At 47.6% G+C, this 11,101-nt stretch overlaps 1 protein-coding gene across 1 annotated transcript in view; it reads left to right on the top strand.

Annotated features, from left to right (window-relative positions):
* Positions 1–11,101, top strand: part of LOC144674952 (uncharacterized) — a 63,888-nt gene that overhangs the window by 12,685 nt on the left and 40,102 nt on the right. The window contains exons 5-6 of the mRNA XM_078536047.1: positions 4,743–4,898; positions 6,311–6,517. Of these exons, the coding sequence (XP_078392173.1) occupies positions 4,782–4,898; positions 6,311–6,517 (324 nt within the window). The 5' untranslated portion in view covers positions 4,743–4,781. The remainder of the gene's footprint in view (positions 1–4,742; positions 4,899–6,310; positions 6,518–11,101) is intronic.

The raw sequence follows: 11,101 nt of genomic DNA, 5'->3' as shown, positions 1-11,101 counted from the left end.
GTGACTCCAGACCCACCAGAGGTGTGGTTGACTCTTAACTGCTCTCTGAAACGACCTTAGTAAGGTCAGTTCAAGGGCAATTAGGGATGGGCAGGTAATGCTGGCCTTGCCAGCGATGCCCACATCCCATGAAAGAATAAAATAAACCTCTGTCAATCAAAAATCTGTCCAACTCAACCTCGAATCTATTCAATGACCCACCTCCACTGCTCTCTGGAGAAGAGAATTCCAAAGATTAATGACCCTCTGAGAGAAGAAATTCCTCATCATCTCTGTCTTAAATGGGAGGCACCTTATTTCTAAACTGTGTCCCCTGGTTCTAGTCTCTCCCACGAGAGGAAACATCCTCTCAGCATCGACCCTGTCAAGTCCTGTCAGGATCTTATATATTTCAATAAGAACACCTCTCATTCTTCTAAACTCCAATGAGTACAGTTCCAACCTGCTCAACCTTTCCTCATAAGACAATCTGTTCATCCCAGGAATCAGCTGAGTGAACCCTCTCTGAACTGCCTCCAATGCAAGTATATCTCTCCTTAAGTAAGGAGACCAAAGCTGTACGCAGTACTCCAAGTGCATCTTAGCAAACCCCTTTATAGTTGCAGCAAGACTTATCTACTTGTACTCTATTCCCCTTGCAAAAAAGGCCAACAGCCTATTTGCCTTCCTAATTACTTACTGTACCTGCAAACTAACTTTTCGTGATTCATGTAAAGGACACCCAGATCCCTCTGTACTGCAATATTCTGCAGTCTCCCCACATTTAAATAATATTCTGCTTCTCTAATCTTCCTGCCCAAGTGGACAACCTCACGTTTTCCCACAGTATACTCCATCCGCCAAATTTTTGTCCATTTGCTCAACCAATCCCTTTGCAGACTCTTTGTATCCTCTTCAGAGACCAAGTTATACAACTTGCCAGAACTCTGGTCCCAGTGCTGTTGGGATGAAGGCAGTCCCAGCAGCAAAGCTCCCTCTTTCTCCAGTAGAGATACCAGTGCCTCATGAACTCACTTCTCCCACACCAGTCTCTGTGCCATGCATTCATCTCTCTAATCTTATTTACCCTATGTCAATTGGCTCGTGGCTTAGATAACAATCCACAGATAATTACCTTTGAGCTTCTGTTTTTTTAATTTAGCCCCTAGCTGCTCATACTCCCTCAGCAGAACCTCTTTCCTAGTCCTATCTATGTCATTGATACCCACGTAGACCATGACAATTGGATCCTCCCCCTCCCATTGCAAATTCCTCTTTAGCCACGAGGAAATATCCCAAACCCTGGCATCGGGAAGGCAACACAACCTTTGGGACCCATGCCCTTGGCTGCAGAGAACAGTGTCAATACCCCTGAATATACTGTCCCCTACTACATCTACATTCCTCTCTACTCCCCTCACTTGAATAGCTCCCTATGGCATGGTACCGTGGTCAGTTTGCTCATCCATCCCGGAGTCCTTTCTCTCATCCACATGGACTTCAAGAACCTCAAACCTGTTGGGCAATTGCAAGGGCTGAGGCTCCTCCACTTCCGCCTTCTGGATGCCCATGCCTGCCTCACTTGCATGTCACACCCTCTTGTCCCTGACCACAGGCCAGATCTGAAGTACCTAGCCTGGGTGGTGTGATTGCCTCCTGGAACAAAGTGTCCAGGTAACTTTCCACCCCTCTGATGCATTTCAGTGTCCGAAACTCGGACCCCAGCTCAGCAACTCGGAGACACTTAACTGCAGATGCATTTGCTGTTGGCCACACTGGTGTCCAGTGGCGCCCACATGCAACAGCTGCAATAAAGCACTGGAACCCACATACAACAGCTGCAATACATCACCTGCCCCGGCATTTTTATTACATTTAATTTAAGTAATTAGGTTTCATGTTATAAACATCACTTAGCTGTTGTCTGTAATTATACCAACTAGTTAATCTATAAATTTAATGCAATACTCCGGTACTCCAGTACTGATTTAAACTACTGCCTGTGTTCAGAGGGATAAAATCTTAAAAACTCACCGGACGATCGCTCACCTGCTCTCCTCATGAAAGCCTTGAACAACTCACCAGCTTCTAGAGGCCGAGAAAAAAGATATAAAAAGCGACACCTCCTTCTTCCTCTGCACTGGATTTCCCAAGTTTGCAATCGTACCTCAATGCACTCCGTGCTGCCAGTCTGTATGAGAGGAAATCCTGCCTCTTTTTGTAGAGAGCTGATGGCACACACCCAAGGTGCAACTGCTAAATCAGCTTCCTACAACATGACAGATAACTACCACTGCCAGGCAATTTCTGTTAACCAGGCTCTTTAACCAGCTAACGGTTTTAAGGTTCTAAGTCAGAGTCTGCCTGTTAATCTAAATTATAGTTTGTGAAAATCTTACCAGAGAGATTCTTGCCTACACCAAATTTCCAAGTTAACACTCGTACCTCGTCGCACTGAGGTCTTGTCAAACTCTGTGCACCCACACTCTGTGCAATAACAAAAGCTGCCGACTTTTATAGAGAGCTGATGACACGCACCCAAGTTGCAACTGCTAAGTCAGTTGAGGTACAGATCAGCCACCATCTGATTGAATGTAGTGGGACATGCACAAGGGGAAGTTATAGTGCAGAAATGGGTCATTCAGCCCATCATGTCTGCGTTGGCCAAAAAGGGAAAAAAGAAACTAGCCGCTCATTTTAATCCCACTTCCCAGTACCTGGTCCGTAGCCTTGCAGGTTACAGCACTTCAGGTGCAGATCCAGGTACATTTTAAGTGAGTTGAGCGTTTCAGCCTCAACCACCAACTTGGCCGTGAATCCCAGACGCCCACTTAGTTGAAAAAGCTTTTCCTCATGTCCCCTCTAATCCTTCTCCCAATCACCTTAAATCTCTGCCCCCTGGTAATTGACCCCTCAGCTAGGGGAAATGGGTCTTTCCTGTCTAACCTATCTAGGCCCCTCATAATTTTGTACACCTCAATTAGGTCACCCCTTAACCTCCTCTGTTCTAAGGAGAACAACCCCAGCCTATCCAATCTCTCTCCATAGCTGCAATTTTCAAACCTTGGTAACATTCTTGTAAATCTCCTCCGCACTCTCTCCAGAGCAATTATGTCCTTCCTGGAATGTGGTGACCAGAACTGTCCACACAATTCCAGCTGTGGCCTAACCAGCGTTTTATACAGTTCCATCATTACATCCCTGCTTTTGTATTCAATACTTCATCCAATAAAGGAAGTTAATCCATATTCTTTCTTTACCATCTTATCTATCTGTCCTGCTACCTTCAAGGACCTGTGGACATGCACTCCAAGGTCTCTCACTTCCTTGACCCCTCTCAATATCCTTATGTTTATTGACTATTCCCTTGCTTTGTTTGCCCTCCCCAAATGCATTACCTAGAACTTTTCTGGATTGAATTCCATTTGCCACTTCTCTGCCCACCCACCAAACCATTGAGATCATTCTGCAGTTGACAGCTATCCTCTTCACTATCAGCTAACGGCCAATTCTTATGTCACCTGCAAATTTCCCAATCATGCCTCCCACATTTATGTCTAAATCATTAATATATATGACAAACAGCAAGGGCCCCAACACTGAGACCTGTGGAACACCACTGGAAACCGTTTTCCATTCGCAAAAATATCCATCGACCATTACCCTTTGTTTCCTGTCGCTGAGCCAATTTTGGATCCAGTTTGCCACCTTCCCCTGTATCCCATGGGATCTCACTTTCCTGACCAGTCTGCCAAACGCCTTCGTGAAATCCAAGTAGGCAACTGGCCCCACGGTTGATATGAATTGTAGAAATACTGATCCCTTTGCTTGAGATTTCTTGAAAAATTCTACTTGCCCCCTAAGGAGGGGGTGAGATGATGTTTGTGTTGGGATGTCTTGTTATAGAGACTGTGGCCCGATATTCACAGGGAGGCTGTTGAGGAGCCCAGGGAAAAGACTCGGGGTATGAAGGCCCTGTTGAACTTAACAGAGATGGTCCCTGACAATTGGAAAGGGTCAAAAGCTGGAGATTGGGGCTTTGGGGGTTAAGGGGAAAGTTCTGTGATTACAGTTAGGGGGGAGGTGGTGGGGGGAATGTGGTTTGGAAGAGAGACAATTGTGGGGAGGGCAACCTGAATGTTTTCTTGAGGAGTCAGAGTGGGGTGTCACTCCTGCTCCTCCCAGCCCACATGGAGTGCTGGAAAAGTATTAAGGGGAGACTTAAATAAAGGAGTTCAAAATCATGAGGGGTTTTGATTGAGTGGAGGAGGAGAAACCGTTTCCAGTGGCAGGTGTGTCGGTAACCACAGGGACACAGATTGAAGCTGATCGGCAAAAGAACCGGCGGAGGAAATGAGTTCTTTTGTAGCACAGCAAGTTGTTGTGACCTGGAACGCGCTGCTTGGAAGGGCGGTGGAAGCAGGTTCAATAATAACTTCCAAAAGGAAATTGGATAAATACTTGAGAAAGAAAAAATTTACAGGTCTATGGGGGAAGGAGTAGGGGGTGGGGGGAGTGGGTCTAATTGGATAGCCCTTTCAAAGAACCAGCACAGGCACGATGGGCTGAATGGCCTCCTCCTGTACTGTACCATTCTATGATTCTAACTGCACCCCCTGTTACAGGGACAGCTTGATATTAATTTCCCCCCCCCGGTTGACTACAAACAGGTGTGGGAGGGCGGGGGTCGAATGTTAGGTTTCTCTATCCCTGCACCCAGTTGGATCCCCGTTTTACCTGTTCCGCTTGTGATGTTTTGAAAGATTCCCGAGTTGGAGACTGTCGATCCCAGTGGGCAGCTGATGGAGCAGAAGCGTCTCCTTGAGAATCCGTATCAATGCACCAACATCGTCAGAGGCTTCTTCCCGCCTCTGGTTCTGCCGGAACCCTGGGATGAAGTCACTACCAGGGAAAAACTGGTGAGTGCCAACATGGAGCCATCGACTCACCCGGCCCTGACATTTCACATTTGGGCTTTTAGTATTTCCCCCAAACGCTACCTGTGATTAGGACCAATGTGAAAGGGGCGAGTGATCCATGTCCACGTGTAAACCTCTTCTACCTCTTCCCCTTTTCAGTGTGTCGACCATCCCTCAGTGGATAGTACTCTCATCTTGGACTCTGGAGACTTGAGTTCATAATAGAGGTAGACACCACCAGTATAGTACGGAGGGAGTGCTGCACTGTCAGAGGGTCAGTACTGAGGGAGTGCTGCACTGTCAGAGGGTCAGTACTGAGGGAGTGCTGCACTGTCAGAGGGTCAGTACGGAGGGAGCGCTGCACTGTCAGAGGGTCAGTACGGAGGGAGTGCTGCACTGTCAGAGGGTCAGTACGGAGGGAGTGCTGCACTGTCAGAGAGTCAGTACTGAGGGAGCACTGCACTGTTGGAGGGTCAGTACTGAGGGAGCACTGCACTGTCAGAGGGTCAGTACTGAGGGAGCACTGCACTGTCAGAGGGTCAGTACTGAGGAACCACTGCACTGTCAGAGGGTCTACTGAGGGAACACTGCACTGTCGAAGGGTCAGTAGCGAGGGAGCGCTGTACTGTCAGAGAGTCAGTCCTGAGGGAGTGCTGCATTGTCGGAGGGTCAGTACTGAGGGAGTGCTGCATTGTCGGATGGTCAGAACTGAGGGAGTGCTGCACTGTCAGAGGGTCAGTACTGAGGGAGAGCTGCACTGTCAGAGGGTCAGTACTGAGGGAGTGCTGCACTGTCAGAGGGTCAGTACTGAGGGAGTGCTGCACTGTCAGAGGGTCAGTACTGAGGGAGTGCTGCACTGTCAGAGGGTCAGTACTGAGGGCGCGCTGCACTGTCAGAGGGTCAGTACTGAGGGAGTGCTGCACTGTCAAATCTGCCATTCTTTGACCAGCCCATTAAGATGAAAGTTAGCTGTCATCTCCAGTGCATATACAAGATCTCATGGCACAAGTTTGAAGAGCAGGGGAGTTCTCCCTGGTGTCCTGGGGCCAATGTGGACAGCAGCGGATCAAGAAGGCAGCTCACCACCACCTTCTCAAGGGCAATTAGGGATGGGCAATAAATGCTGGGCCCAGCCAGCGAAGCCCACATCCCGTGAAAGAGAAAAAAATATCTCAATGTTGTTTTGGAGAACTTGCTTTACAAAAATCCATTGCTCCTGAAAAGTATTTCATTGTGTTGTGAAGAATTTCAAGTGGTGAAAGACACTATAGAAATGCAAGTCCTTTCTTACTTCCCAAATGTTTAATGGTGGAATGTGTAGCACCCGGTTAGAAATTATACTATCACTTGTATGTTAACATGCTTGCGTGCAGAGTACTTGTTAATTCCTGACGAATTTCCCTGTTCCACAGGCCAGCGATTGGCCCAGTTCAGCTGGAGTTCCCTTAATCCCCATTGCCCTGGACGGCTACATCCCAAATTCCGTGATTTTGTACCTCCTCTGGCCGCTGGGACTTTCCGAAATCCTGGACACAGAGCCGGGATCCAAAGTGGAGTCTGAACTGAGGCTCAAAGTGGAGTTAAAGACGCAGTCCAAAGGAGAGTCGACGGAAAACCAGGTATTGTCACAGAACACTTCCCTGTGTGGGTAGGGTGAGGGATGTAGGAGAGGGTGGGGGAAGGGGAGAAGGTACGTGGGCAGGGGAGGGCGAGAAGGGGGAGGTTTTTGCGGGAATTTGAGAGGCAGGGTGAGGGGATGGGGGCAGGCAGGAGATAGGGGAGGGAAAGGGAGGAAGATGAGGCTCAAACTGGATTGTGTCGAGAGGCTGTTGGGAGGGGATGGGGAGGGCAGTGTTTGTCCGTAGGGATCCCACGGAATCAGGGCTCAGCATAGCAGCCTTTCACAGTGGATAGTGGCTTGGGCTCAGCCCTGGACACTGGTCTGTACCTTAATCCCATACTGTCCACCCTAACTCCAGATCTGACCCACAAAATGTTTATTCACTGCAGCATTGAAAACTCCGACTGGCAACTGACCCCACCCCTGCCAACCCTCCCCTGCACCGACTCTCCTCGTGTGAGGAAGTGCTTTCTGATATCATAAGAACATAAGAAATGGGAGCAGGAGTAGACCATTCGGCCCATCGAGCCTGCTCTGCTGTTCAATACCATCATGGCTGATCTTGGGCTTCAACTCCATTTTCCTGCCCACTCCCCATATCCCTGAATTCCCTGAGAGACTAAAAATCTCTCTCTCCCAGCCTTAAATGTATTCAACGATGGAGCATCCACAACTCTCTGGGGTAGAGAATTCCAAAGATTCACAACCCTTTGCATGGAGTAATTTCTCCTCATCCCGGTCCTAAATGAACAGCCCCTTTATCCTTAGACTGTTCCCATGTTTTAGATTCCCCGATCAGTGAAACAATCCCTCAGTGCCCACCCTAACCCTAACCCCCTCAGAATCTTGTAGGTTTCCATAGAATTGGAGAAAGGTTACCACACAGAAAGAGGCCATTCAGCCCATCGTGTGTCTGGTGTCGTCCAGAAAAAGATGAAAAAGAAACCAGCCGCTCATTTTAATCCCACTTCTCAGCGCCTGGTCCGTAGCTTTACAGGTTTCAGCGCTTCAGATGCAGATCCAGGTACATTTTAAGTGAGTTGAGCGTTTCAGCCTCAACCACCAACTTAGGCCGTGAATTCCAGATGCCCACCACCCCTTAGTTGAAAAAGCTTTTCCTCACGTCCCCTCTAATCCATCAACCAATCACCTTAAATCTCTGCCCCTGGTAATCGACCCCTCAGCTAGGGGGAAACAGGTCTTTCCTGTCTACCCTATCTAGGCCCCTCATAATTTTGTACATCTCAGTTCAGTCACCCCTTAGCCTCCTCTGTTCTAAGGAAAAAACAACCCCAGCCTTTCCAATCTCTCCTCATAGCTACAATTTTCAATGAGATCGCCTCTCATTTTCCTAAACTCCAGAGAATATAAACCCAATTTACTCAGCCTCTCATCATAGGACAACCCGCCTCACCGGAGGGTCCAATCTAGTGAACCTTCGCTGTAGCGTCTCCGATGCAAGTATATCATCCCTCTGTGGAAGGTTACAGTGAGTGGATACCTGGAAATATTGTAGATTCCTGTGACTGGGGCATTATTCCCAGGATCACCATCTGTGACAGGTGCAGTGACAGAACCCACGCCCCGGTTATCGCCTTCTTTTCTATTCTAAGCAGTCCGGTGCCAAATGCAACAATCTATTCCTAGATCAGATTCCCAGAAAAATTATCACCACACTTCAACACTGCTAAGTCTGCATCTCATTAGAGCAGCTGGACTCAGGTCAATCCTACCCTCAAACGTTCAGAGATGAAGAGAGCAATGTTGGTTACATATTCAGTATGTTTACCACACATTTCTCACTTCAGCTCATCCAAAAATGTCGTCCTAACTCACGCCACGTCCTGTTCACCTATCCACACTGTGCTTCCTGAGGGAGTGCTGCACTGTCGGAGGGTCAGTACTGAGGGATTGTTGCATTGTCAGAGGGTCAGTACTGAGGGAGTGCTGCACTGTCAGAGGGTCAGTACTGAGGGATTGTTGCATTGTCAGAGGGTCAGTACTGAGGGAGTGCTGCACTGTCAGAGGGCCAGTACTGAGGGGGTGCTGCACTGTCAGAGGGTCAGTACTGAGGGAGTGCTGCACTATCAGAGGGTCAGTACTGAGGGAGTGCTGCACTGTCAGGGGGTCAGTACTGAGGGAGTGCTGCACTGTTGGAGGGTCAGTACTGAGGGAGTGCTGCACTGTTGGAGGGTCAGTACTGAGGGAGTGCCGCACTGTCGGAAGGTCAGTACTGAGGGACTTTTGCACTGTCGGAGGGTCAGTACTGAGGGAGTGCTGCACTGTCGGAGAGTCAGTACTGAGGGAGTGCCGCACTGTCGGAGGGTCAGTACTGAGGGAGTGCCGCACTGTCGGAGGGTCAGTACTGAGGGAGTGCCGCACTGTCAGAGGGTCAGAACTGAGGGAGTGCTGCACTGTCAGAGGGTCAGAACTGAGGGAGTGCTGCACTGTCAGAGGGTCAGAACTGAGGGAGTGCTGCACTGTCAGAGGGTCAGTACTGAGGGAGTTCCGCACCTGTCAATCTGCCATCTTTTGAACAGATAATAAGACGAGCGTTGTGTGTCCTCTCCAGTGGATATAAATATCCCACGGCACAATTTTAAAGAGCAGCTCTCCCTGGTGATCTGGGCCAATATTTATCCCTCGACCAACATCATTAAAAACGGGAGATCAGATCACTTATCTCATTGGGAACTTGCTGAGCAAAAATTATCTTTGTTGCACTTCATAGTTCCTCAGAAGTATGTCATTATTGTGAAGTCCATTGCCTCCCCTGTGCTCGTTGACCTGCAGTGGCTCCTGGTTTTCAAAGCCTCATTTTAAATTTTCTTTTTATTCTTTTACGGGATGTGGGCTTCGCTGGCTGGACCAGCATTTATTGTCCATCCCTAATTACATAGCAACACACAAATTAGGAGCAGGAGGAGGCCACTCGGTCCCTCGAGCCTGCCCCGCCAATCAATAAGATCATGGCTGATCTGATTGTAACCTCAACCTCACATTCCCACCTACCCCCCGATAACCTTTCACCCCCCTTGTTAATCAGGAATCTATCCAGCTCTGCCTTAAAAATATTCAAAGACTCTGCTTCCACCACCTTTTGAGGAAGAGAGTTCCAGACACTCTCAACCCTCTGAGAGAAAAAAATTCTCCTCATCTCGGTCTTAAATGAGCGACTCCTTATTTTTAAACAGTGACCCTTAGTTCTAGATTCTCCCACAAGAGGAAACATCCTCTCCACATCCACCCTGTCAAGACCCCTCAGTATCTTAAAGGTTCAATTACATCACCTCTCACTCTTCTAAACTCCAGTGGACACAAGCCTAACCTGTCCAACCTTCCCTCATAAGACAACCCACTGGTATTAGTCTGGTAAACCTTCTCTGAACTGCTTCTAATGCACTTACATCTTTCCCTAAGTAAGGAGACCAGTACTGTACACAATACTCTAGATGTGGTCTCACCAGTGCCCTGTACAACTGAAGTATAACCTCCCCCCTGTTGTAATCAATTCCCCTCACAATAAATGATAACATTCTATTAACTTTCCTAATTACCTGCTGTGCCTGCATACTAACCTTTTGTGATTCATGCACTAGGACACCCAGATCCCTCTGAATCTCAGAGCTCTGCAATCTCTCACCATTTAGATAATAAGCTTCTTTTTCATTCTTCCTGTCAAAATGAACGATTTCACATTTTCCCACATTATACTCCATTTGCCAGATCTTTGCCCACTCATTTAACCTGTCTATGTCACATTGTAGCCCCCTTACGTCCTCTTCACAATTTACTCTCCTACCTATCTTTGTGTCATCAGTAAATTTAGCCACCATCCCTTCCATCCCTTTATCCAAGTCATTTATATAAATTGTAAAAAGTTGAGTTCCCAGTGCTGATCCCTGTGGCACACCACTCATCACATCCTGCCAACCAGAAAATGATGCATTTATGCCAACTCTCTGCTTCCTGTTAACTAGCCAATCTTCTATCCATGCCAATATGTTACCCCCTACACCACGAACTTGTATTTTCTGCAATAACCTTTGATGTGGCTGAGAGCAGGAAACTGTAGGCCAGTTATCCTAACATCTGTCATAGTGAAAAATGCCTTTATCAAATGCCTTCTGGAAATCCAAGTACAGTACATCCACCAGTTCTCCTTTATCCACAGCACATGTGACTCCTTCAAAGAATTCCAATGAATTGCTTAAACTTGATTTCCCTTTCACAAAACCATGTTGACTCTGCCTGATTGCCCTGAATTATTCTAAGTGCCCTGCTGTAACATCTTTAATAATAGCTTTTAACATTTTCCCTATGACAGATGTTAGGCTAACTGGCCTGTAGTTTCCTGCTTTCTGTCTCCCTCTCTTTTTGAATAAAGGAGTTACATTTGCTATTTTCCAATCTAATGGAACCTTCCCCGAATCTAGGGAATTTTGAAAAATTAAAGCCAGCGCATCTATTATCTCACTAGCCAATTCTTTCAAGACCTCTGGACCTGGGGACTTGTCAACCGCAGACCCAACAATTTGCTCAGTGCCACTTCCCTAGTGATTGTAATTTTCCCGAGTTCCTC

This window comes from Cetorhinus maximus, chromosome 3 (genome assembly GCF_964194155.1).
Source record: "Cetorhinus maximus chromosome 3, sCetMax3.hap1.1, whole genome shotgun sequence".
NCBI classification, from domain to species: Eukaryota; Metazoa; Chordata; class Chondrichthyes; order Lamniformes; family Cetorhinidae; genus Cetorhinus; species Cetorhinus maximus.
Note: the sequence above shows the minus strand (reverse complement) of the source record. Positions and strands in the feature narration are given on the sequence as shown.